This window comes from Macrobrachium nipponense, chromosome 19 (genome assembly GCF_015104395.2).
Source record: "Macrobrachium nipponense isolate FS-2020 chromosome 19, ASM1510439v2, whole genome shotgun sequence".
NCBI classification, from domain to species: Eukaryota; Metazoa; Arthropoda; class Malacostraca; order Decapoda; family Palaemonidae; genus Macrobrachium; species Macrobrachium nipponense.
In genome coordinates, this window is record NC_061088.1 from 52973455 (window position 1) to 53001236 (window position 27782).

The 27782-nt window shown below is 37.8% G+C and overlaps 1 protein-coding gene across 2 annotated transcripts in view; it reads right to left on the reverse strand.

The window, feature by feature from the left end:
• Window positions 1-1301: 1301 nt before the first annotated feature.
• Window positions 1302-27782, reverse strand: part of LOC135216974 (tripeptidyl-peptidase 2-like) — a 280577-nt gene continuing 254096 nt past the window's right edge. For both annotated transcript variants that reach the window (XM_064252520.1, XM_064252513.1), the window contains exons 24-25: window positions 20944-21111; window positions 1302-2863 (exon numbers count right to left, since the gene is read on the reverse strand). In XM_064252520.1, the coding sequence (XP_064108590.1) occupies window positions 2654-2863; window positions 20944-21111 (378 nt within the window). In that variant the 3' untranslated portion in view covers window positions 1302-2653. The remainder of the gene's footprint in view (window positions 2864-20943; window positions 21112-27782) is intronic.

The window sequence follows — 27782 nt, forward strand, 5'->3', positions numbered from 1 at the left end:
AAATTCACCATAAATCAAAATATTGTGCTAGAGACTTCCAATATGTTGCAAAAATGAAGGTAAATGATTGAATATTACTAGAATATAAGAGTTTTAGCTTAAAATTGCGTTTTTCGACCATTTCGGTAGTCAAAATTGACCGAAGGTTGAAATTTTGGCACATCGTTATTTATATGAAAATATTTCAAAACTGAGTATTTTTTGTTGTATTCTACATGAAATTGTGCACAATTTCATATATAATACTCCATGTAATGGCTAATTAAAAATGGTGCAAAAATTATGTCAAAGTGACGAAATAATTTCTGAGATGTGTCACTGATACTTTTTAGTGCGATAAGAAAGAAATTCGCACTTGCGCGCCTGCATAACGATTGTAAACAAAACAACACCTTGATCCGTGAACTCCCAGCATCCCCCAAGGCGTGTGATTCAAAAGTTTTTGGCTGGTAGGCCTATAAGTATTTTTCAGCGAATTTAAAAAAAAGATTTTATGTCGACGTAAATTACGTCCAGTCGGCACCAGACAGACAATTTATCTCAACGTAAAATACGTCCAATAGGCGTTTAAGGGTTAATATGCAAATGTCAAACCCTCAATTAGGCAGTATATGCCCCACTCCCAGGCAAGGAGGAGTTGAGAGTAGTACAAACCCTGGTACGTTGGTTTGCTATTAGACAGTCAAAGTTTCACTTTGGTTCCCTATACAATGGTTCTCTCATATATCATTGTACATCACTCAGGGTCCGAGCGGTTAGATATCTAGCTTCTCAAGTGGGCGGCTTCAGTCCCTCTCCAGAAGTCATTTCTTCTGGAAGCTGAACTGGTGGGTAGGCCCCCAGCCAGTCTAGGATGTCTTGTACCTCCCTCCAAGTATGAGTCTATCCAATTGTTAAGACCGAAGTTTTGTTTGCGTATGAACAAATGACAAATTTTCTAAGATAATTTGTATTTTTCTTAGCTACAAACCTGAGGTCTTATCATTATACTGCCCGCCTCTAGCCACCCCTCTGTGTGTTAAGACATCCTGAGTTGGGAAAGAATGATGCGTAATCATAGGAGAATGGTCTTCGACCATCCTTCACCCGATCTACGCATGCGTTGCCAGATATCACAAGATTCCTTGCTTTCATCTGTTTTTTTAACTGGATCCAGCTAGGCGCTAGAAATTATCCTATTGTTAAGACCTCAGGTTTGTAGCTATGAAAAATACAAATTGTCTTAGAAAATACGGAAAAGTTACACTAACCCTGAGGTCTATTTCAAATACAAATTAAATCAGGATTGCTTAAACAAGTGATTACGCTTTTTCATTTATTTTGGCATATATTACAAATATTCTTTTTTCATGGTTATGAAATCTGACTATTCATTTGTTGTCAGTCTTACTCTCAAAAACAGAGCTCAAACACCTTCCTGACTTTGGGTAGCTACTCACGTGTGCAGATGCAACAAAAAAAGTAGGCATATAATGTACAGAAATATATAAAAACAACACAGATAATAAAATAACCCTGTACTGTCCAATGCAATACAACATATTAAAACTACTGAAGACAATAAAAAAATTACCCTCACTAGGGTACAAGATCCTACAGGAATTTAAACACTTCAAGTACAGTAATATCCCAATACGTATATTGGAAATCCCAATCCAAATGTTATTTTGAGTACAAACCAGTATATGCAATTGTAATTCTCTAGGTCTTCAAGACAGATATTAGCTTATGAGAAATGTCTTAACTTGTAAAAATACCAGTATAGAGTGATTGCAATAAAATATATCCTCTTTTGTACAAGGTTGCTTTGCAGTGTTTTAAAATTCCCTAGTTATGTCATTCACAGTGTTCCAATATAATCAGAAACAAAGTTAAAATAAATGTTCTATCAAATATACAAAACGTACAATGCAACTAAAGTTAATTAACAGACCAATGGATGAAACTATAAAAAGTAAACATGACAAGAAAATATATTACTTTATCAATAAAAATAAATTTGGTTATCAATATCGTGTAATTCTATGCTATATACACACACCTCAGAACAAGGTACAGTATTCAGTACAAACTGAACCAAAAATTGAAAAACAATAAAAATGGAAAACAACTGCAGCATAAGATCTTTTAGCAGAAATTTCTCAACACCTACCACATTAAACTGTGGCTTTCTTTAATAAAATTAAAAATATAACCTTCCAAGAAGAAAGGGGAAAAGATAAAAAAAAATACTTACCCCAGTATCTAGAAATAAGATTGGAAGTTGTCCTTAAAATACAAGTTCATGATAACAGTAATAGGAAGAAACAGATTTTCACCTTCTGATTCAGCACCCTCCTTTATATGAATGTGCACATTTAAGAGACTTGAAATGAGACTTTGATAGTCTGTAATCTAACAATAACCAACAACCAAACTTTATAAAATTATAAAATTTGTAAGTATAATCATATATTGCAATGATCATAGCACCCTTTCCATCCTTCAACAGAATATTGCTTCATAAGATCACCCAACAAATGTACTTCCAATAAATATCAATCATAAAATTCCATTACAGATTCACTCAAAAGCTTCCATGTTAATACACAAGCTAAATGGCAGTATAGTTCATGGCGGCCAGCGTCACTGAGTATGAACATTAGCATCCATGTTAAAAAGGTGCAAAACTAGTCGGGAATCTTAATGGATGGGTACTGGCAATGAGGCTAGCAGCATGGGTCCAGCCCATTCGAGTATAGGCATCAGTTAATTTTGCCTCATTATCACGGGTCCATTTCTCTTCACACTGACGTAAAATTATGCGAGCTGATAATCCATCAAATCCTCGTACTTGATAATAACTGGCAAAAAATGAATTAACCTGAAAATTTAAAAGAAATGTATAAAATGTTTCAATATACTTAAGATTACAGTGCCCATACAAATCTAAAATTTAATTTTGTCTGTAAAAATTAATCTCATGGTTGATTGAAAAATAATTTCATTGGCCTGACTCTGACAAACAATGCTGAAATGAAACAGGAGTACATAGTAGTGGTTAGTTGAATGAAGTCCCTTACTGACTCAATTATATGAAATCAAGCAACTGTCACAAATTTCTCAAACTGGAAGTCACAATTGGCATGGAAGAGATTTCAACCACTTCTTCCTCATGAGGGAAGTAAACACCCCAGCAGGATTTAGTATGCCAAAGATTGAGAAGTTTACACAAATGAGTACAAAACCTAGACCTATAAGCTTTGTAGATCAGGAGACCCTAAAAATCAAGAGTAATTTTTTAATTTTCACTTGAACTTATGAGAAGTTAAGTTCCCCAAAGCAAATTCTTTCACTGTCAATGGCAATTTATTGCTCAAGATACTATAAAAAGACGTCCAATGAATGTGACAACATATGCATATGGGGACAGTCAACCTATTTGTTTTAAATATGATTGCATGCTACTCAACTGATGAACGGACTGATCTTTGAAAAATGAGGTCAGGCAGCTGGATGAACTGCTTTCTGTTCCATGTCTAGATCAATATACCACTGAGATTTAATGCTTAACAACATCTCACAGGAGTGAACATATACTACTGCTACTAGTATGATCAACTTCATAACAATGAAGTCCCATGAAAGAGCTATTCCTCAGACTTCAAAGATATAGTTGTATAATTTTCTTAATGTAAAAAAACCCCACAGCACATCAATACCTGCCTTCCAGATCACTGGGAGCACAAAAATGTGACAAAATTATTTTGTATTATTCCTAGGTATACAAATCTGAGCCTTATATGCAGGAGTATTCTTCAGCACAAGCTGCAGATGGTCGCTGAAAATGACACTGTAGTTAACTGGTGGTTATGGGGAGGAGTGGGGGAATCACTCACATTCTGTTACTGTAGTTAACTGGTGGTTATGGGGAGGAGTGGGGGAATCACTCACATTCACTTGCTATCACAACAATTCTTACTCATCTGGCATAGAGGGAGAAAAGCCTTTTCCAAGAGAGGGAGAAGAGCCTTGCCCTAAAGAGGGAAAAGAGCCTTGCCCAAGAGGGAGAAGAGCCTTGCCCTACAGAGGGTGAAGAGCCTTGCCCTACAGAGGTAGAGGAGCCTTGCTTCTGTAAGGAAAACATTGGAAAACAATGTAGCTATTCTGTAACAGTTGCAACCGTTAGCAGGCAGCTACATCCTGGGATAGAATGCCTCTATAGCTAAATTACCCACTCCCATCCTTGTTCAAAAGGTAGAGCAAAGGGAGTAACATCATGAACACCACAGCTGTAAGACTGATAGCTTGACTAAGTAGCCACTTAGAACTACACCTGTCCAGCTGGGTGCTTGCACAACCTGCTCAGCAGCAAACACAAGTTCCAGAGGTGGTAGGTAGGCTAATGGTAAAAGTAGTCTAATGCTGCCAACACCTGCCATCATTGCCTGTCCAGAAAAGTTACTGTACTCCGAAATGCCTGGAGCAAAACTATGCCCCTGACTTTGTGAGTTTTCACCTGAGCTGTATGATTCAATACTGTCAGAAATGTCATAAGCTCATCTGATAAATCACAAAGTCAAAAAGGAGGGAGGCATTTATAAATATCTATATGTTTGTAATAACAAGAGGCACCAACACTCTTTGACATCAAAGTTATGCTACTGAGTAGCATACATGCCTCACACCAAGCATAGAGGTCAACCATCTGGGCCTCCAGATCTCAGTGAACTAGTTTATTTCATCAAATTGACAATTCCTCAGTTTTGCCACAAGTACCGGACAAGATACCTGTGATACTAGCAAATATGCTTCACCAAGGAATAACAGTTCTGAAAACAAGATTTCAGTCCGAGGCCTGTCTAAATGGCTCAATGGAGGCCAAGTAGGCTATGAAGGATTTGAGTCATGTCCCTCCCAGAAGCCAAAATTCCTGGAAGGCAAGACTGATCACAGCCCTAATGAGAGATCTATGGTTTTCAGTCTTAAAAGCCGATTCCAACAACTAGCCTTTCACCACAATGATAGAGAGAGCTTAGTTCAAACAAGGTGGTCTACAATCTACTGAATAAAAGCTCTGATCAGAGAAATGATTGAGTGTTACACATTGTTCAATTTCCCCCTATGGGAGAGTGGGCCACAAGGAATCTGTCTGGAGGACTGCCAAGAGACAGCAGATCAAGAACACCACTCAGGATGGGCTGCCCCAAGGGCATCAACTTGTGGTTGACCAGATTTCATTTCAGAGAGTGGGGGAAAATGTGTTGAGTTCAGAATATCCCACAGGGTGATGGGAGGTGTCCTTCATGGACAACCAGGTAAATGGCAACAGAGAGTAAAACACCAATAGCTCCCTCCTGCCCTTGGCTCAGGTAGAAAACAAGTCTAGGCCAGGTTTGTTGCTATAACCGCAAGAGCTATGACTGATGCTGCTAAGGCATTTACAACAGTAATAGGGAAGCAGTCTGCTTGATTGCTGGATGACAGGAAACTGTCTAATCCAAATAATAAACAGTTAAAACTGATCTGCAGCACCTTTAGCAAGCAGCAACTGCAGTAGCCAGAACAAACACCTTGCTTCCTGAGTGAACTCTAAAGAATGAACATTGAAAAAGAATGCTCCATTGACAAAAGGGTTAAAAAAGGGACTGTTGTTACTTCCCAAAATCATTATGCTCAAAAAAAGAGCCAAATGATCCTAAAACCAACAATCCTAAAGGAGATCTGAAAGAAAGAAAATCTGCACAATTAAAGACGATTGAGCTTTTCCTTGGATTGTGGATATGAACAACTGGCTTACATGGACTGTAAAAATTACAGCTGCTTGAAATTATGGTCCACCAACAAGCAGACCACTAATCTAGTCTTGAATTTCATGAAGTCTTTTGCTTTCCAAGCATCTTCAGTATTAACTGAAATTACCATCTAAACATCTGTTAGTTAAATCACCAGTTCCATTATAACTTTCTCCATTGCACTTGTGTCTACTTGAAACCTTATTAGAACTGAACTCTCACATTTTAGAATGCAATATGACATTTTTATAATAGAAGAGTTTTATTTATACTTATCAGGTAATTATATTCTCTAAAACTTCACTCGCTAGCAGCTTAGAATTTTGAAAATCACAAGTTTGTGTAGGCGAACTGACCTTGCCCATCCCTCTTTCAGGGTAAAGACCAACCCTGCTGAGAGTTGTCAACTGTTTTCTGCCCTTATGTCCACATGAGGGGATAAGGGAGGGTTTTGATTCAATACTTGCAAAGTATAAATCAAACTTATTTTATTATAAAAATGTCATATATTACGTAACTTACCAAGTAATTATATTGCTGAATCCCACACTGACCTGGAGGTGAGAAACATGGACTCTTTCTATTCCCAAACATTATTGATTATAATGAGTTAAGAGAATATCAAATCGCTAGCACTGATACAAGGCTTTTGTTTGTTACCTGGTAAGAGAGCTCCTACTGTCTTTGGTTTGCAGTCATCTTAACCATGTAGGGTGTGGTGAAGTAGCCCCGACACACCTTAAGTGGAAGCTTGTAGCCAGGAATAAGGCCACTGGCTATCAAGCATATATATACATAATTGCCCCTGCCCAGGCCGTAGTATCAACAAACCAATCTACCAGGCATAAATACAACACCATCGTCATCTACACTAAATGTTAAAATAACTAAGACTGGTGGGTACTCCAGGTATACAGTACCCACGGGCTCCCCTCAAACTCGATACCTGAGCTCAAGGCGAAGATGCTAGGAAGGCAGAAAAGCATCCTATGCTTTGTCCCCCAACACCATACCAACCGCTGATAACGGACCTAAGGTACAGCAACTGTCGTACACGTTCTTCATCATGAAGATAATGAGTAGTGAACATTGACTTAAACCTCCAATAAGTCGCTTGTAAAATAGAGGGTAAGGATAAATTATTCGTGAAGGCTAACAAAGTTGCAATTGCTCTTACTTTGAGAGCTTTGGCTTTGAAGAAAGGTTAAGACCTCTTCTTCAATCCAAGAATGAACTTTGGTGATCAGATCTCTCAAGAAAGACGGAGCATTCTACAACAGGGCACAAGATGGATTCTTTACAGAGTACCAAAGATGCCTCGAATCTTTTCTGTTCTATGGAGGTAATACCTTAGGGCTCATACTTGGCACACAACGCTTTCTGGGCACAGAATGTTCTCTTCATCTTTGGGGTACAAGGTGAATGAATAAACTGCATCCCCTTGGGAAAATCCAACTCTTATCTACAGCATGTAACTAAACTGACCCACGAATGAGAGATAATTAACATCATCAATAATAAAATTGTGGGACAATTAAGACAATTATGTTCACTAACACAAATTATTTTCAACAAAAACATTCAGTAAAACACAAAACTATACATATTTGAATGTTACCATCATCGTGATTATTTGAATACTAATGGCAAAAATTACTCAATTTGCTATCATTTTAATTCTAATTTAGTGATATGAAAAATCCCACAAAGAGTGTCATTGTGATCAAATTTATGACTGCAAACTAATGATGACTTAGTGACAATTAAAGAACAACCCTCTCCAAGATCAATATGATGAAATGTATTTTATAGTCTTACTTATCGTTAAAATTCACAAGTACTCAACTTGTGAATTTTAATGATACGACTATAAAATGCATTTCATCATATACTGATCTTGGAGATGGTTGCTCTGTCACTATCTCGTCATTAGTTTGCAGTTGTATATTTAATCACTATGACACACATGTATGATTTTTTGTACCACTATGTTAAAGTAAAAATTATTGTTAAATTCTTCGTTTTCAAGAAGTACTAATTATTATATAAAGCAAATTATTAAGGAATTTTTGCCACCATTAGTCAAATAATCACCATCATCGTAACGCTCAAATTTAGTGCCGTCACAACATATGTCATTGGCTAACAGATCTCCATCACAACCATTCAGCCAATCAGGTTCTAGCTATACTATTCTATCTGAGAAAGAACATTTTGCCCATATGAAGTTGACAATGATGCAAGTCCGTGTGTTTTGAATACATTATGTAGTTTTTAGTAGTACGTATTTTACTGATTATATGAAGAATACCAAGAATTCCTTCTCATTACCTTGAGTGCAAAATTGTTGGTTCAGAGATTTTTCCAAAATAAAAGCATTCTGTTTTTTTGCCTCAGAAGATATTTACTAACGGTGCATTGACATACCTTCAAAACAAATTACAAAACTCTTAACAGGTACTCCTTGTTTAATGATTGCCCCGTCGTTAAGAAAGTTATTCTTTTCATTAGGACTAATACCATTAATTTTCAGTCATATATTATACACAGAACTATAGCTTTTCTTAAAGTATATTAAAGCCTTATTTATTGTTTTAGCCGTAGATTTCAAGGTTTTCAAAACCTAGGCTAGGTTAGATTATTGGCACTGAATAGCCTTCTCTTGACCATCATTCAGCAATATTTTTTTTTTCATTTTATGGTTTATTCTTTTTATTTTCTCTTATTTTTTGTCTTGGTTATGGATTTCAAGCTTTTCAAACCTAGGTTAGGCTAGATTATCAGCAATGAATAGGCTTTCTCTTGGCCACCAGTCTGCAATATCTTTATTTACATGTTATGGTTTTTTCTTTCTTGTATACTATAAGCTATCTGCATGCACAGTACAGAACATATTACATACTGCAGTTATTTGGTATGTGTATGAGGATGCTGAGCACCTTACTTTGAATTAGTATAGTATTAAGGTTAATAGGCATTCGTTTGCTTATTTGGTCGTCAAATAAAATAGCCAACAATGTTTCCATCTCATGTATCAGGCTCTTTCGCTGCCTTGTTATCAAAGCACTGTATCCCGTTGTAGTCTTGGCCGTCTTCTTCACACATTCTTTGTCCTTTAGAATGGTAAATATCGTAGAATGCACTAAGCCCATACTACTAACGATTGTTCAAACTTTATTCCTTCCTCATGTTGCTTGATGATCTTAAGCTTCGTGTTAATATCAATAATTTCCTTTGCTTCTTGGCATAAGATCCTTGAGAAGACACTTTCTTTTTTACGACATCTTCAGGGGATACTTGTCATGGTAATCGCTTCATAACGATGAATGGTAAGTTAAAGGAAATGAAAATACATCTTTATTCAAGTAGGTCTGCAACAAGGAGGCATTCGCGCACGTGTTGGAGGCGCCTGTTCTCATGATGGTTTGAGAATCGTCAGATGGGATATGGAACTTAACAGGAGCCGACGTGTCATGAGAAACGCTGCGTATTACGAGGCAACATTTCGTCGAGATCCTTCTAAAAAGTTCCTGTCATCTCGAGAGTCTGTGACGTTTTGGTAGGCCCTGTCCCCAGATCGCCGTATATATATGACTGACGAAGTAGGAGAGATGAGATAATCACCAGCAGAGATCATCAGGAGAGATAAGAGAAGAAGGAACAGACGAAGGATAAGAGAGGAAGAAGGAACTCGAGAAAGTGGTCGGAGTCGAGTCAAGTCGTCCACAGTAAGAGAGAGAGAGAGAGACAGAAGTTAAGTCTACTGTAGTTGGAAACGGAGATATTCCGACGATTGAGCAACCTTTCAGAGAAGAAATGTCTTACAAGTTGGTTTTGAGGAGTAACCTGCCCTTCGAGTATCAAGAATAGACATTGCTTTCTGCAGTACGGAGTCAAGAAGACGTCTGAAGTTATAGTTCTCCTTTGTGAAGCTGTCGCTTCGAGCATTGATTTTCGACAGCTGCAAAACTGGCCAGCAAGTATTTCATTACCTCACTGTTTCCCCAGTTCACATACTGTAAGAGTTCATTTTGTTATGTACATAGGAGAAACCATTCTGCATTCATCTTTGTTTATTATAATGTCGAACCTGTAGCAGACCTCGGATGTTCGTGACAATTCTATACGAGTATCAAAAGCAAAAAAAATACTCCACAACCTACTGCAAATGGGTGATGCGCTCAAAAGACCATGTGAGGAGTCAAGAGGTGATGAGATGGAGGCTGCACTGCCAAGTTGCCAGCCCAACTTGTCGTACACAACTGTGTGCAGTAACACTCATGACTGTGCTGGTACTGCACTCCGTACACTTCATAACTTTGAAAGATTTTTGTTAAACGAATATTGGACTGGTTGTAAAGCCATCGTAACTCCGGGTCGTCGTAAAACCAGTACGTCATTAAGTGAGGAGTGCCTGTAATGTCTTGAGGAATGTTAATCCATTTCCGTTTACCTGCGGTCACAACCTTTATAATCTGCATGTCTAACAACAAAATTTGTTTGTTGGCATTTTTTTTTTCCAAAGATGTATTAACTGTACTGTAAATTTTTTAAAACATCATGAACACGCACACACACACACTGTGTGCATATGTACTAATGCAGGTAGTCCCCGGTTATCAGTGGATTCAGTTAACCCTTAAACGCCGAGCCGGTATTTCCAAAAGTGTCTCCCGTATGCCGGCGGCATTCGGGAGGGAGCGCTGACGCGGAAAAAGTTTTTCTTTTTTAAATCACAGCATGATTAGTTTTCAAGGTTAAGAGTTCATTTTTGGCTCCTTTTTTTGTCATTGCCTGAAGTTTAGTATGTAATCATCAGAAATGAAAAAAAATATCATTATCATATATAAAAATTGAAATATATGACCATGTGAAAAAAAATTTTCATATATAATTGTATACAAATCGTACTGTGAGCAAAACGGTTAAAGCTAATGAGTTAATTATTTTTTTCGTTGTATTGTACACTAAATTGCGATGATTTTGGTATATAACAAATTGTAAAACTATCAAAGCAACACAGACAAAATATTATCACAATATGATGCATGAATTAGTAATGCGTGGACGTAAAAAATAGTAGTTTTAAAAAATTCACCATAAATTGAAATATTGTGCTACAGACTTCCCGATTGTTCCAAATGAAGGTAATTGATTGAATATTACTAGACTGTAAGTGTTGTAGCTTACAATTGCAGTTTTCGACCATTTCGGTCGAGTTAAAGTTATCCAAAGGTCGAATTTTTTCTATTTATCGTGATTTATATGAAAATATTTCAAAACTGATAAAAGCTACAACCATGAGTTATTTTTTGTTGTATTCTACATGAAATTGCGCACATTTTCATATATAAAACTTTATGTTAATGGGCAATATAAAACTGCAGACATTACGACAATCGGACGAAAGAATTTCTGATTTTTTCAGTAAATTTGCCGCACGAACGTAAGGAAAAAAATTTTTTTTTCAAAAATTCACCATAAATTGAAATATTGTGCTAGACTTCCAATTTGTTGCAAAATGAGATGTGTCGCTGATGCGTTTTAGTGCGAGAAGAAAGAAATTTGCGTGTGCGCACCTGGGTAACGCTTGTAAACAAAACAACAGCTTGATCCGTGAACTCTCAGCATCCCTCAAGGTGTGTGATTCAAAAGTTTTTGCCAAGTAAGCCTATAACTATTTTTCCACGAATTAAAAAAAAATTATTTGCGTCGACATATCATACGTCAATTAAGCACCAACAGACAATTTTCGTTGACGTTTAATACGTCCAATGGGCGTTTAAGGGTTAATGGCAATCCGGTTTTATGGTGCTTGTTTAGTGCCATAAAACTGGCAATTTATGGAGCCATAACAGGCCAAGTTTTGGTTAGTGGCGCCATAAGGTGCTGACAACAGAGTTATCGCGCCATAACATACCTAACAGAGGTCCCATTAACAGGTTATCAGCGCCATTAACCAACACTTCGCACTTATGGGCACTGTAAATTGCAGAGTTTCAGTTAATGGCGGTTTCCCTTATCAGCACCCTGCCAAGAACGGAACCCCTGCCGATAACCGGGGACTACCTGTACCTACTGGTTAAAGAGACTCGAATTGGCAGTATGTTTTCCTGAGAGAGAGAGAGAGAATTATTTAGGACTCTTAAGCTTGGGAGATTTACAATTATTTTAATATCTTGGGATTTTCTCAAGTCAGTTCTCAGGATTTAGAAAGAAATATAAATTGAGTAGCAGCACACACCCAAATGACTCAGGTCAGCCATCAGTATGCCAAACTGCTAACCTTATAAATTGATGCTCTACTCTCCACAAAATGTTTTTGGTTCTGAGAATTTCAGATAAAGGATTGTGTACCTGTACATCCAAACTCCACCAGACAGTTGCTGATTCCTTGAATTGGATTTATTAAAGAACTTAAGTCGGAAAGATCTAGGTTTGAGGACGATCTACACCTTTATGTCGAAAAACTGACTTCAACATTTCTCTGTATCCCATGATTGTAGACTAAGAGAGACGTCTAGATGTCCTGAGGAAAGGAAAGAATTCCACAATATCTGTTACAGACGTCTTAGTAGACAAGACATTACGACATCTACACCATACCCTGAAGATTGTTGTCCACTTGGCTCGGTAGACTTTGTCAGATGAAGAACATTTGCATTCTGCAATAGCAGCTGAAGCTGCTCTTGAAAACCCCTTCTGTCAAAGGAGTTTCCCGACAGTTGAAACTCTGCCAGGGCCACAGTAGACATCCTTGGTGGTACCGCTTGAAATGGGACTGTCTGAGAAGATTGGGCCTTGCAGGTAACAATCTCAGGAAGTCTGTCAGGAGCCTGAGGAGATCTGGGAACCATTCCTGTCTCGGTCAGAATGGGGTCACTAGGGTCATCGCCACAATCAACTGACCGTGCAACTTGTTGATTACTTCCCGTATCATGCAAAATGGTAAGAAGGCATACAGATCTATTTTGGACCAGTCTTGTAGCAAAGCATCCATCACCCAAGCCAGAGGATCTGGACTGATGAACTAAATACTGGAAGTCTGCTGTTTTTGGAGATCACAAAAATATTTGAGAGGTCTCCCCACACAGTCTCCACAGGTCCTCACACATCTGTGGATGTTGATTCCACTCTGTGGGGTTATCTGGCTCATGTCCGCCTGAGAGGCAATAGCCTGGGAAGAACTGAAATTTCTAACCTTAACATTAAAGACGTACCTGCTTGCGACGGCTCAAACCATCTGCAAGAATGTTGAGCTTGCGCTGGATGAACTGGGTCACAAGCTTTGTTTGGTTGCGGTTTGCCCAAAGAAGGAGAGATCTTGCTGCTTTGCAAAGGGAGAATGAATGAGTCCCCCCTTGCTTCTGTATATAAGCCAGTGCAGTGGTGCTGTCGGAGTACCCCCCAACATTCAGGTTGTGACTTTCTTCACAAAATGCTGAAGTCCTAAATAAATCGTTGTTAGTTCTTTCAGGATGATGTGCTAGCAAATTTGATCCAGAGACCACTTCCCTAATACTTCTTGGTTGTTTGATTTCCACCATACCAGATCCTCCTTGACCTCATGAGAGATGGGAAATATGAGAGAATCTGGATGAGCTCTCATATGGAGCCTTCCCAGGGAGACAAACTGCTCCATGAAGGCTAAGGTACCGATAAGGCTCATCCATTGCTTGGCAGAGCAGGTATGCCAGGAAAAGAACCATTTCACTTTCTTCATGCCTTACTGGATCCTTTTAGGGGGACAGAAAACCTGAAAATTTTGAGAATCTATCACTATCCCCAAATATAGAATTCTCTGCGTAGGAATCACTTGGGACTTACGATGGTTGACTAATAGCCCAATTCCTGAGCTAAGAGAGGGGTCTTCTGAAGATTTTCCATGCACCTTTGACCTTTCCTTTGACAGTGATCGAAGAAGCCAGTCATCTGATAAGAGGGAGATGTTGATCCCCATTAGATGAAGCCATTGTGCGAATGGAACAAGTATCTGAGTAAAGACTTGCAATGCTGTCAAAAGACCGAAGCATAGGGCTCAGAACTGGCACACACTATTGTGGAACACAAACTGAATGAACTTCCTGGACTTTGGATGCACTTGGATACGATAGCAACCATCCTGCATCTCAGTTAATGGATGACACGGCAGTGTGACCTGTTTCCATCTTGAATTTTGTTGTTTTGATGGAGAAATTCAAAGCACTGACGTCCAGTATTGGCCTCCATCCTCCTGATACTTTCAGTACCAAAAGAAATTATTAAAGAAATCATCCAAACTGACTTCGACTACTTCAACAGCTTCCTTCTAGAGGAGGGATGAGACTTGGTTTGAGGGGGGCTGAATACCTCACTGAGCCTACCAAGTAGGAGGTTAACATGATGGGCGCGTTGACTAAAGGAGGTTTCTCCTTGAATGGAATGGAGTAACTCTCCTTCAATACCTCCATAATCCATTCCTCTGCTCCTCTCATACTCCATCTCTCCCAGAAATGGAGGGGCCTGTCTCCTACTGGTGCATGGAGGGAAGGAACTTCACTTTTGAGGGGAAGGCTTGGGGGAAGCCTTCTTAAAAGGCCGGGACAAGAAACAAAGGTTCATCCTGGGTCTAGATTGATGCCTTGATCTGCCACTATGAAAGGCCAGAGGCTGAAGAGGGGGCTCCAATTTGGAAGTAACAAAAGAAGAATCTTAGAGTCTCAAAGAGCGGACTAAAAGGTCTTGCGTACTCTTTTGGAGATCCAAGGCAGTGTCATTAATGATGGATTGCGTGAAGAGGTGTTGACAATCAAGAGGTGAAAACAATAAGGCTAACTTCCGAGAGGCGGTGACACTCTTTGAGGTGAACAAGTACCACAGTTCTCTTTTTCAGCACTCCCACTGCATAGAGAGAAAAGATTTCTTGCATGCCATCTCTAATACAGTAAATGCTCCGCATTTGCCGACTCACAATTCACAGACTTGCCTATTCGCAGATTTTCGTATGGACCGTTTATTATACCAATTATTCATGGAAAATTAAATATTGACGGTATTTTTCACAGAAAAATATTCACAAATTACTGTATTTTCACATTTTCATAACTACATGCACTTTTTGTAATAAAACTATTAAAATACACAGGTATAAGCATTTTTAGAGGGATTTTTAAAACTAAAAAATAGGCAGTTCTAAACATTTTTAGAGTAGTTTCAAGTATTCATGGATTTTACCTATCCACAAGGGGGGATCTGGTAGCCATCCCCCGTGAATACGGGGGTCTTCTGCACCCTATCGAAGCACAATAAGACATTCATTCAATCCAAAACAACATCCTCTAGCAAAGTGGAAAACACTTAAACTTTTTAGCTAAAGCCCACAAAAAAAGTCTAGAAAATTTATGACTTTTAAAATCTTCAATAAATTCTTAAGAAAGCGATCCAATTCGGTAACAGAGAACATCACTTTGGCAGAGGCAAAGGCTGACCTCTGAGATGAGTCAATAAGCCCAAAGAAGTGTCCCAGGCAGCCACTCCCAGAAAAGGAGCTTTCCTGGTGACATGCAGAATATCTCCAATGTACCAAAGAAGAAAGGGTCCAGCAAAAGAAGACCTTCCTTCTCCCTCTTCTCCAAGAGCCAGTTCTCAGGAACACACAATGCCCTCCTAGCAGAGGATGAGAGCACCACCTTCCATAGTTTAGTGGAGTCACTCGGTCTGCCACCCATAAAGAAAGTCAAAGGCAGGGAAGATGGGGGAGCTGGGGAGAAAAAAAAAACTGGGAAAGCTTGCAGCAAATACTCCATCACGACTACATACGCTAAAGATGTAGAACTTTGATCTACTCCACCAATATCACTCTCTTCGTCCGAGGAGATCAGGGATAAATGTGAGTCTGCATATGTTTGAGGAGCTGTATACACTAATGTCGAGGGCTCCTTCTTAAAACAAATTCCTGATGGCAGCAAGCTGTCGCCGAGTCGGGGCTAATGACGAATCCAGTGTCATCAGTAGGAAGCGAGGGACGAGGAAGCGAAGCTGAAGAGACTGGCACCAAATGCCTGGCATCTGGTGTCAGAAGCGGCTCTCAAAAGAAGCATGTTTCTTTGATGAAGAAGAACACCTAGGTGTCAATAGGCAGAAAATGCTCTGGAGTCCCAAAAACAAAAAACTATCCGATGCTTTTCAATTTCAAGGGATCCCTAAAAAGCTTGCATGGGACTCTTGAAGAGTGAACACAGTCTACTGTAGGCCTTTTCAGTGGCTGCAATACATCACTTTAGTGTCAGCGGCACTTCCTCTCCAGGCAGAAAGCCTCAGAACTCGAGGACAGTCAACTCACTTCGATCTGGATGGCTTTTCAATGGCCATATGAAGTTGTGCCCTGGGATGTTACAACAAGTCCAACAAGGAAGCACCTGTTCAATGGCAGACTCCACTGAACTCCCTTGGGCCTCCGGTATGACTGCTCCCAGTGTAAGGGAGTATGCCAGTGACCTTTGCCTAAATGCATTGGCAAGACAAACAAGCATCTCATCCACTGTCACTTCACCAACTCTCTCACTATCCACTTGTCTATAAGGATTTTCACCGATATGCCCAATTGGGCCACTGTGTCCACTATTGGACCAATCAGGGTCCGAAGCGAGGAAGCTGGGTAAAGTAGCAGGTTGTTTAGTCAAAGGATTAAGAAGGGGGACAGAAATTACAGGAACTTAACTATCTATTCCCTACTATTTTACTTTAAGCTCTAGCAGCCACTTTACATTTCCTATCTTTGTCTAATTTATTTAAATGAGATTCTAATACCCTCCATTGTTTGGCATCCCACTCATCGCAAGTCAAATTAATGGAACACACCTGTCTTTTACATTCCGTACGCATAGGGTGTGAATCATATTTGGCTTTTGTTAGTACAGTCAGCTAGTTGCACTTGAGTCGCACATGATAACAAGTCAACTAAATTACAAGTCAAAATACGTCAATTCTGATGAAAAAGTTTTGCTACTAAGGATTCTAAAGGAAAACTTGACAAAATACACAGCCAAAGGCTACCAATACTTCACCAAAGGGAGAAACAGACGAATATCAAAATCGAGCCGACTGCTAAAAACTGAACTTCAGTCGAGAACCGGCAGAAAACTATTGACAACTCTCAGCTGGTCGTTCCAATTCCCCTACACAAACTAGCATTACTGCGAATTTAAAAATTCTAAGTTGCCGGCATGAGAAACTTTAGGCAATATAATTACCTGGTAAGTTACATGCACAAAACCTTTGATTAACTAACCAAAAACAATTTCTATTTACCTCAACAAATTGTTCTGAAATACCCAGTCTCAATTGTCCACATATCTTTTTCAACTGCTGGATACTTTGTTTTTTCCTGATTAAATCTTAAAATCTAGATGTGTATGCTAGCATAACCAAACCCACATTGCAATGGAGTTTCAGTCAATCAAAATCTATGAGCAGGAATATAGTACCACTGTGATAAACTGGCACTTGCTTACCATCTCTTCCTACAGCCACTCATGATTCATTCCATTCGTGGCTGTTGTAACCCTTGTACGCTGTAGTATGCTTCACTAACATTATTTAATTCACAAACAAAAATTTCATGAACATATGAGCACTGAGCTTCAAATTCTTTCTCTAGATTTATTTATTAAAACTAAAGAAGTCACTAGTTCCAAAGCTCCTGGAGCACTATTAAAAATGTCAATTGTAGCTGTTTACAAAACAAATACAAACTGTAGTGGCATCCTGAATTATCAGACAAAGCAATACAAGCTGACAGGTAGCATGCAGCAGTCCAAATAAAGAACACTCAGGGTCACTCTTCTGCCTTCTTTATGAATATTTTTGCCTAGAAACAATATATTGAGCATCATAATAATCATGCATTCTTCCCACCCAGCAAGGAACACCTGGTCATTTCAAGTAATTCCATCACTTATACATAAGATGTGGAATCTCTTGAGCCCCAAATATTCATGCCATCCATGTATAATACTGTATACTAATACACATTTAAATATATATATAAATAAATAATATCTATAATTTATCTTATACTGTATATTGTACTTGTATAGTATATGTATATATATATTTATTATAATAATATATCTATATATATATATATCATTTATACATTTATCCAGGCAGTCCCCGGGTTACAACGGGGGTTCTGTTCTTGAGACATGTTGTAAGCCGAAAATCATCGTAAGCTGGAACATCGTCAAAAATACTAAGAAAACCTTACTTTTAATGCTTTGGATGCATTGAAATCTATGTTATATGGCATTCTTATTGCATTTTTATCAAAACAAGCCTTCAAATATTGATTATTTTGCATTTTTGGAGTCATATTTCTTCTGCCAGATCAGCGTTGTAGGCGTCATAACCCTGGAACATGCATTGTAAACCTGGAAATAATTTCTCATAAATATAATTGAAAAGCGTTGAACCTTGGAACGTCGTAAGCCAGGGACTGCCTGTGTGTGTGTGTGTGGTGTGTGTGTGTGTGTGTGTGTGTGTGTGTGTGTGTGTGTGTGTGTGTGTGTGTGTGTGTGTATGTATATAATATATATATATATAGATATATATATATATATATTATATATACACACACACACACACACACACACATACTGTAAGCATACTCCATAAACAATAGTATATGTTGCATTCTTTAATATATTTCTACTGTCATCAATATTTTTATAGTTTAGTTTTTATTTTTGTCGTATTAATACAAATCTCCACATAGTTCCAGTAAAGCCGCTGAAGCTGTAGTAGCTTATATGGCAGGCTACATAAAAACGTCAATACAATAAAATCAGCATAAAGCACAGACATTAATGCACACAAACTTAAGACAATATTTAGAACAATGAAATCAAGACAAAAATACACACACCAATACACAAAGTTAGACAATATTTAAAAACAATCAAATCCATGTAATAGCACAGATTGGACAAAATTACAGCATAAAACAACGGAATGAGAATTTAATCAACTATTGTAGAGCCTAACTAAAACACCAGACCAGAGACACTAAAACAACCAAAGTTAAAAAGTCATCATTCTACCATTCTATAAAAGACAACTATTGTTCGCTCATCAATGATGACTTGTATGAACAAAACGAATACCGCAGAGAGCCCTCAAATAAGGTAGGTGGTAGACTATCGTACAGCAGTATCATTTGATGTGGTAAAAATCTTCTCTCCACCTCACAAACCAAATGAGGATGGCGAAACATATTTCCTCTTGTTTCATATGAGTGTATTTGGAGATATGGACGAAGTAAAATATCGTACATCTCAGTATACTTCCCACTCAGTAAAAGTCTTAAAAACTTGAAGAGATTGTATTTATAAAGACTCCTCAGCCTCAACAGCTTCAAATTAACGTACATTTCCAAAGTCCCCAACAGGGGGACATTATCAACCCATTTAACTCCTAAGATAGTTCTCAGCAAATTATTGACACTGGAATTGAATCTGGTGAGGTGACTGGCAAGCGCCGAACACCAAACTATCAAATGGTTGTTCAAGTACAGAAGGGCAAGAACATAGTACAGATTTAAAAGCACACGAGTAGGGACAACATCACGTATGCCAAGTTCCTGTTACTCGGCTGATGTTTAGGGTTACATTGTTAATGTTTAGCAAAGGACAAAGTTCTTGTTATTGTTAGTCCTAAGTATTTAAATTCATTCGCCCACTCTATGGCTTCTCCTGCAAAGAATATGTCAGGTAAATTCTGTACCGGGCACGAGGAAAAAAACATTAACTTACTCTTTTTGGAGTTTGGCAAGAGCATATTGGCTTTTAGATATTTCTCTGAGTCTGAGAAGAGCTTTTTGATGTTATTAAATATTCCGTCTAAAGAGCATGACTTGACAACAAAGGCTGCATCATCAGCAAATAACAGTCTCAACTCCAACTGGCGATGGTAAATCACTGATAAATAAAAACACAATGGGCGAAGAATATGTGAGGGTGATTTGACTGATGGTGTGATAGTTTTAATTTTCTAATTGGTTTTCTCCCCCACCCCCCTTTTAACATTTTCAAATAATTCTGACTTCTTTTCCAGAATTGCTGCTGTTGTGAGGTTCACAAGCTGTGAGACACAGGTGTCCTTCACATCCTTGTATCTTTGTACTGAACAAACTAACTGATAAACAAGTTAAATCAAAGAATTGTTGTTTTGGGAACTGTAAGTCTCATGGCTTTAAATCTGTGACTTTTTAAAAGCAAACCATAATGATGATGGTGGTGAGGGGGATGACCATACAGAAATGATTGCAGCTAGTTGTGATAATGCGTGCGAAACCATTTGGGTGCAACTTATGCATTTCCATATCCTGTTAGCCGAGCTTGTGTAAGAATCCTCTCTCTTCTGCTGCTCCCTGATGCATACATCTGAGGTGACTGTGATGTGCTTCAGTTATGCTTTTATTAACAAAGAAGATTGTTTTTTTTTATCTTACTGGACACTGTCTTTGATTTTGGTGGTCAAAAGATCTTTAAAGTTTGTGAATACACCTTAAGAGCTGATATGTCACATTAGGCTCACAAAACAATACTAGCCTTGACTTGAGGGAACTGTCCTGACATACAGTATAAAGAAAGGTAAACACGGACTTCAGTTTAGCTATCAATTCCTTAATAAGTTTTAGTTAAAAACATTAGTTTCAAAATGAAATGGTCATTTATGTGCATAAGCATGTGTTTCATTATTTACTTGACGAACTTTACAGTATAGAATTTAAGTTTACTAATAAATTAGTCTAAGTGCATACAAGTTAATATTTTTGATATGTGTGTATGTACATATTTGTAAACAAAATTGGCTAACCTATTCCTTCACAGTCAACTAAAGAATGCTCTGCCATTAAGTCTTTTTAAGTTAGAAATAACTTTTTTTTCTATATACTGGTTTAATCCTGATGTAAGGATTGAGTGACCATTACTTTTAGACCATTTCTTTTATTCTGGTCTCAACTAGAAAAACTCTTCATTATCAACCCAATTTGATTTCCAATAAAAAAAACCCTGCCATAGCAAATAAACTAAAACAACATATACCTTCAAGGGGGACCCAAGGGATAAAATCATATTGATGGACCTGAACATTACTGGAAAAACAAGTATCTGACAAGAAGACAAACCTTTGAATCTGATGCCTCAACAAATTTCAAAACCTCAGTTGCAATGTTATCAACTTGTTCCAGAGTCTCTTGTGGTCGCTCACTGGCTGGAAGCTGTAGAATATCTGAACACAATGCACTCCCTTGTCGCGATAAAGCTTCCAGTAATGTGTTCCGTTGTTTATCCATCTGCAATCAAAAAAAATTATTTCCTAAACAATTAAAAAAAAATTTTTATTCTAGTGGCAATATTTTTAGGCAATGAATCAAATATTATACTGGTAAATATAACCAGAAGTTATTTATTCCTAGGACAATACAAAAGGAAAAATCAGGAAAAACACATGGTGCAGTATATTAAGTCACTTTTGTAATATATTTCCTGATTTTGCTTGTATGAATTCAAAATACTGGGTAAATATCTACAATAGCAAAAGCCACTACTACTAATATTTAACTACATTCTGTGATCAATAAAATTCCAGAAACTTCAGGCTGTTATGAGAATGACAGGACTTAGTGCCCTTAAGAATACAGATTCCTACAGCATTTAACTTCTTCATCACACTTCATATTCTCTGACAAATTATTTCTGCATGATTAATGGTACTAGAAATAGGCCACTGTACAATGTAAATTCGACTATGGGAGGTAGGAATTGTGCAGTCTAACTAATGATTAAGTATCCTCATGACCAAGGCTGTGCTAAATAACTACAGACTTCGAATAATCAGATCAAATATTCTCTAGGTTCCTAATCTCCTTTGTTGGCCAACCATAAGCAATTTCTAACTAAATCTGACTATCACTGCTATAATATTACAACTTAACCATTGCTATCAATATTACAACTTAACTATGTTCTCATTAAACTTGATGTCCAAACACAATTGTACTGGACAATGTCAAAGACCACTATAAAAAAAAATAGAAAAAACTGAATACTGTTCTTTATTAAAGCCTGCCACTGACGTTCAGTTATGCCTGCGCAGTTATAACTGCACAGTCAGACTGTGCAGACAAATCTTCACCACTAACGATACAGTCATTTTCCTCAACCCTCTGTAGCAGCCACGGCGTCAACACATGATGCTCTGGCTGTAATTGGTTTGCTGACATCATAAAACAGCAAAAGACTGATTAAAAACACAAAATTAACCCTTTAACCGTTTAGGGTGTATATATATATGTAGTGCACTAACGCTCCCTGAGCTGTCTAGTACGAATATATACGTAACGTGCTAACACTCCCTCAGCCATTTAGTAAGCAGATGTTTTGCCTGTGGTATTTAGTATGTAAAGGCAGTCACCGGTTATCGGTGGGGGTTCTGTTCTCAGTGAGGTGCTGATTAGCAAAAACAACCATTAACCGAAACTCAGCATTTTGGTGCTTATGGCGCCAAGTTTTGGTTAATGGCGCCTGTTAGGTATGTTATGCCCCATAACTCTATTATTGGCACCTTTTGGTGCTGATAACCAAAACTCAGGCCTTATGGCACCATATATCGCTGATTTTATGGCACTAGACAAGCGCCATGAAACTGGATCGCTCTTAACCAAGACCGCTGATAACCGGGGACTGCCTGTATATAGCAGAAGATTAATTTTTTCTGCCTTTCTTTCAAGGATAATCCTCTATAATATATTTTCTCTAGGTCCAAGGAAGTGTTGTTGACCATATCTAAACATAACCACTACCTCCCGAACCCCCTTTTACCAAAATTTTCCTGAATTTCTATATCTAATGCAGGAAGTCGGCAAACACTTGGAGACATCACCATGTAGCGAGACAACACGCTGCTGGACTGGCTCATTTTCTAACACGGAAATTTGATCTTTCGATGCAGGGATTAAAAGGGCTATACTAATCCTAACTGATCCAACTTTGCATCGGTCATGAGTAACTGTCTTCTGTTTTTCTTTACCAGCTTTAGCGCAAATGAAAAGTGATAAGTAAGTAATTGTAGTTTATTGACATTATTCCAACTGGAATATAAAAAATATACAGGCACTCCCCAGTTATCGGAGGGGTTCCATTCTCGGCAGGGTGCTGATAAGCAAAAACCGGCCATTTATGGCGCTTATGGTGCCAAGTTTCCGTTATGAAATTTGTGTTCAATATTCTTGCACAAGACATTGCTGAAAATTTATCCGACAAACTGAATGATGAAAGCAAAAACAGAGGGCTAACAAAGTAAAGAACAGTAAAGTAAGATACAGGCGGTCCCCGGGTTACGAAGGGGCTTCCGTTCTTAAGACGCGTCGTAACCCGAAAATCGTCGTGAGCCGGAACGACGTTCTTGAAAACGTGTCCACAGGGAAAATTTCACAACTAATTTGCAATTTTTCTTAGGGCCGTATCTCTAAAATTATCACTAATTTACTTTTTTTCATGTGCAACACTGTGTATTCACAAATTACTGTATATTTTCATTAAAATACAAGAGAGAGAGAGAGAGAGAGAGAGAGAGAGAGAGAGAGGAGAGAGAGAGAGAGAGGAGAGAGAGAGAGACGAGAGAGAGAGAGGAGAGAGAGAGAGAGAGAGAGAGAGAGAGAGAGAGAAATAACTCCTTAGGTTTCAATAGATTGAAATGAAAGTCTGTAGGCAACTTTTTCCCCCTCCCATAAATACATATATTTCTCCAGAGAAGAGAGAAAGAGAGGACTGTGCAATTATGTTTGTCTGTCTATCAATTCTTTTGCTGAGAGCGAGAGAGATAAAAGGAAGAAATAGAAACACCAAATGTATGACAAGTATCTTGTGGAGAGAGAGAGAGAGAGGGAGAGAGAGAGACGGAGAGAGAGAGATCCTGGGAGAGAGAGAGAGAGAGAGACGAGAGAGAGGGAGAGGTGTTTAAAAGAGAGAAATGGAATGATTATTGTATTTAAAATACTCAGATATGAATTTTGTACTTATAGTATTTTTATTGGAAAATATTAATGATAAACTTATTACATACACGTCCATGAAAATGATCTCATCTCAGTGAGAGAGAGAGAGAGACCCGAAGAGAGAGAGAGGGGAGAGAGAGAGAGAGAGAGAGAGAGAGAGAGAGAAGAGAGGAAATTACATAAAACCATTAAATTCGTTGACCATTGTATGGCATTGTTAAGCTTGAGTGGCACTCGAGTTGAGGTGGGGAAATTGATACAGAAAAAGACAAAGGGAAGAATTTTCTTTTGAAATTATTTATCGTATTATTACTACTTCTATTATTATTATTATTATTATTATTTATTTGAAAAATATAATAAACACATGCATTTACCATAAAAATTCTCTCATCTCAGTAAGAAAGAGGAATTATCCTTACAAGTGAAATTGAAAGGTCATTTTCATCTCTTTAAAATACGACCATTATGAATTTTGTAATTAAAGTTTTATTATTATTATTATTATTAAATAACTGAAATTATCAATAAACATTTTACATACTAGTACCATTAAAATTCTTTCATCTCGGTAAAAGAGAGAGAGAGAGAGAGAGAGAGAGAGAGAGAGAGAGAGAGAGAGAGAGAGAGGGGAGTGTTTATCTCTCTTTGTTTATAATGCTTCCAGCGAAAGAGAGGAGGGCGTTACCACTATGACTCATTATTATCTTGTGTGGCAAAAAGAGAGAGAGAGAGAGAGAGAGAGAGAGAGAGAGAGAGAGAGAGAGAGAGAGAGAGAGAGAGAGTTAACCTTAATTAAAAGTGACATGGATAGATTAGTATGTATTGTATTTCTTTAAAATACTATCACATATGAATTTTGTAATTACAGTTATTATTATTATTATTATTATTTGAAAGTATTAAAAAAAATAGTACAAGTACATAAAAAATCTCGAGTCTCAGTAAATGAGAGAGAGAGAGAGAGAGAGAGAGAGAGAGAGAGAGAGAGAGAGAGAGAGAGAGAGAGAGAGAGAGAGAGAGGGAAAAATTCAGGACCACTGATTGCAACACTGCAGCTCTCCCCCAGCTCTTCCCCCTTTTGGCTGTCACAGAACATGATATATATCTGACAGTTTTAGTACCTGGAAAGGTTACAGAGAAGACTGGGATTTCCTTCAACAGAGAAGACTGGGATTTCCTTCATTCTTCGATAATTTTTTAAATATAAGCTAAAATCTTACTAATTCACTATGGTATTTTCTTTAACGAATTGATATTATTGCTGTATGAATTAATATTAATATTTGAAAATAGTAAATCATTTATTTATCATACTAAAAAACATACATCTTTGTAGTATAGAGAGAGAGAGAGAGAGAGAGAAACTGTGCTAAACTATAAAGGATTCTTATCTTATCATAATATGTGTTTTTTAAAAGCGTTGTAAACTCGGAGCGTCGGAAGCGTCAGCGTCGTAACCTCGGAACAAGCGTCGTAATCCAGGGCGGATTTTTCAATGAATATTTAAGAAAAAGCGTCGCAACCTCGGAACGTCGTAAGCCGGACCCGTCGTAACCCGGGGACCGCCTGTATAGGCAATCCCTGGTTATTGGCAGGGGTTCCTTTCTTGAGCGGGTGCCGATAAGCAAAAACCGCCATCAACCAAAACTTGGCGATTTATGGCGCCATTAATCGGTTATCGGCGCCATAAGCACCATAACAGCCTCTGTTTGGTATTTTATGGTGCCATAAATTGCCAATTTTAAGGCGCTAGATGAGTGCCATAAAACCGGATCGCTGATAACCGAGTCTGCCAGTAACTGGGGAATGCCCGTATATGTACTATTTCCGGTCCTCAGATTTCGTATTTGACAACAGTAGCAGTTTCATTACATCGATAAAAGAAAATCTCTAAAAATAGATTATTAAATTTATCAGTATCACCATTTTCTCAATCAAATTAAACTGTTTTCTTTGTATTGTACTTTACCCTCCTTTGAATACTATTCCCATATACAGTAATTCAAACCAAACAATTTTGTTATTGATAATTTATAATGTTAGAGAATTCTAACAACACTATAAGAACAACAATATATATAGGAGTATGTATGTACAGTGGTACCTTGAGATACGAAATTAATCTGTTCCGAGGCGGCCTTCGTATCATGAGTTTTTCGTATCTTGAATCGCATTTTACATGTAAAATGCCTAATACGTTCCAAGCCTTACAAAAACACCCCAGTAAATTATATTTCCAGGGCTACAACACATGTTCTAGGGTTACGACGCCGATCCAATGGAAGAAATAAGACTCCAAAAAGGCAAAATACTGTACATACTTGAGTAATATTCAACGGTATATAATGTTCAACCCCATTTTTACTGCATATATTAGGACTTTAGCATATGTCCCTTAGCAATAAGCCTAGCCTATGTTAGCAGTTGCTACTGTAGCCTAGTCTATGATTCTGACATCTAAACCTAAGAAGCTAAAAGCTTAGAATATGCCAATAAAATGTATAAATAATCAGTATGTACTCATTTCAAATAATTATTAATTAATCATTAACTATAATACACAAACAAACAAACAAAAAAAACCTTCCAATCGTTTGTTTACATTCAGCTCTTACGAGTACCGAACGAACGCCAAGCAATCACTTTTCCTAGGACACAGTAAGCCATAAATTTTCATTAGTATCTCTCTTTAACTAATGAAACTACCAAACAGTATAATAACCATTCATTTCTATTCTTTATTCTATCTTTACCTAATGGAGATACAGTGGTCCCCCCGTATTCGCGGGGGATGCGTACCAGACCCCCCCGTGAATAGTTAGAATCCGCGAATGTCTGGAACCCCTATAAAAAGGCTAAAAACAGCCTATTTTGTTAGTTAAAACTTAAGAAAAACCACTAAAAATTTTCATACTTGGTGTTTTTAATAGTTTTATCACAAAAAGTGCATTTTATGATGAAATTGATAACAAAAACCAGAAATTTGTGGATATTTCTCATAGAAAAATACCGCGAATGCGCGAATTTTCCGCGAATAATGTAGGGAAACATTCCCAAGAGAAATCCGCGAATGTGCGAGTCCGCGAATCCGGAGAACGCGAATACGGGGGGTCCACTGTACAGTTACTGACAGTTATAATGAAACATATACGTAACGTAATATTAAAACAGAAGAAGAATTCTAATAAATACGTATTTGCTGGCTTTGATGATAGCTGTCTGATTTATTTTATATTTTATGATATCTAATTCACAATTTTTTTTTATTAAATGTATTGCATGTACTTATTTCAAATAATTAATAGAGTATCGAACGATCGCCAAGCAATCACTTTTCCTAGTACACAGTAAGCCATAAATTTTCATTATCTCTCTTCAACTACTGAAACTACCAAACAGTATAATAACCATTCATTTCTATTCTTTATTCTATCTTTACCTAATGTTTTTTTTTATTAAATGTATTGCATGAATAAGTTTTTCAATTTACAGCATCCTTTTACCAATAGAATACTTAAAGCACAAGGGGTAGATGCTGACCAATAGGAGAGCAGGATCTTATGGGGTGACTAGCATCAGGAACCAATGGGAGAGCGGGAGGATGGTGGCGAATTTACTCAGTTGGCGGCGTAGGAGTTTTAAAATTGTTCTCGGTGGTCCGGGCGAATCTCAGGACTTTACAGCAGCAACCTTTCGTAACTTGAGCAATTTTCGTATGTAGAGCCGTAAAATTTTTCGTATTTGCTTTCGTGTCTCCAGTTTTTCGTAAGTTGAGCCTTTCGTATGTCGAGGTACCACTGTAGGTTTGAAAGGTGTACCAGAGGAAAACCTCACAGTTGCACTAAGAAATAATTATTTGAAGGTGGATAGCTAAATGGAAGAAAGATATGAATGGAGGTACAGTAAAAAGAATGAAAGGGGTTGCAGCTAGGGGCCGAAGGGACATTGCAAAGAACCTTATGTAA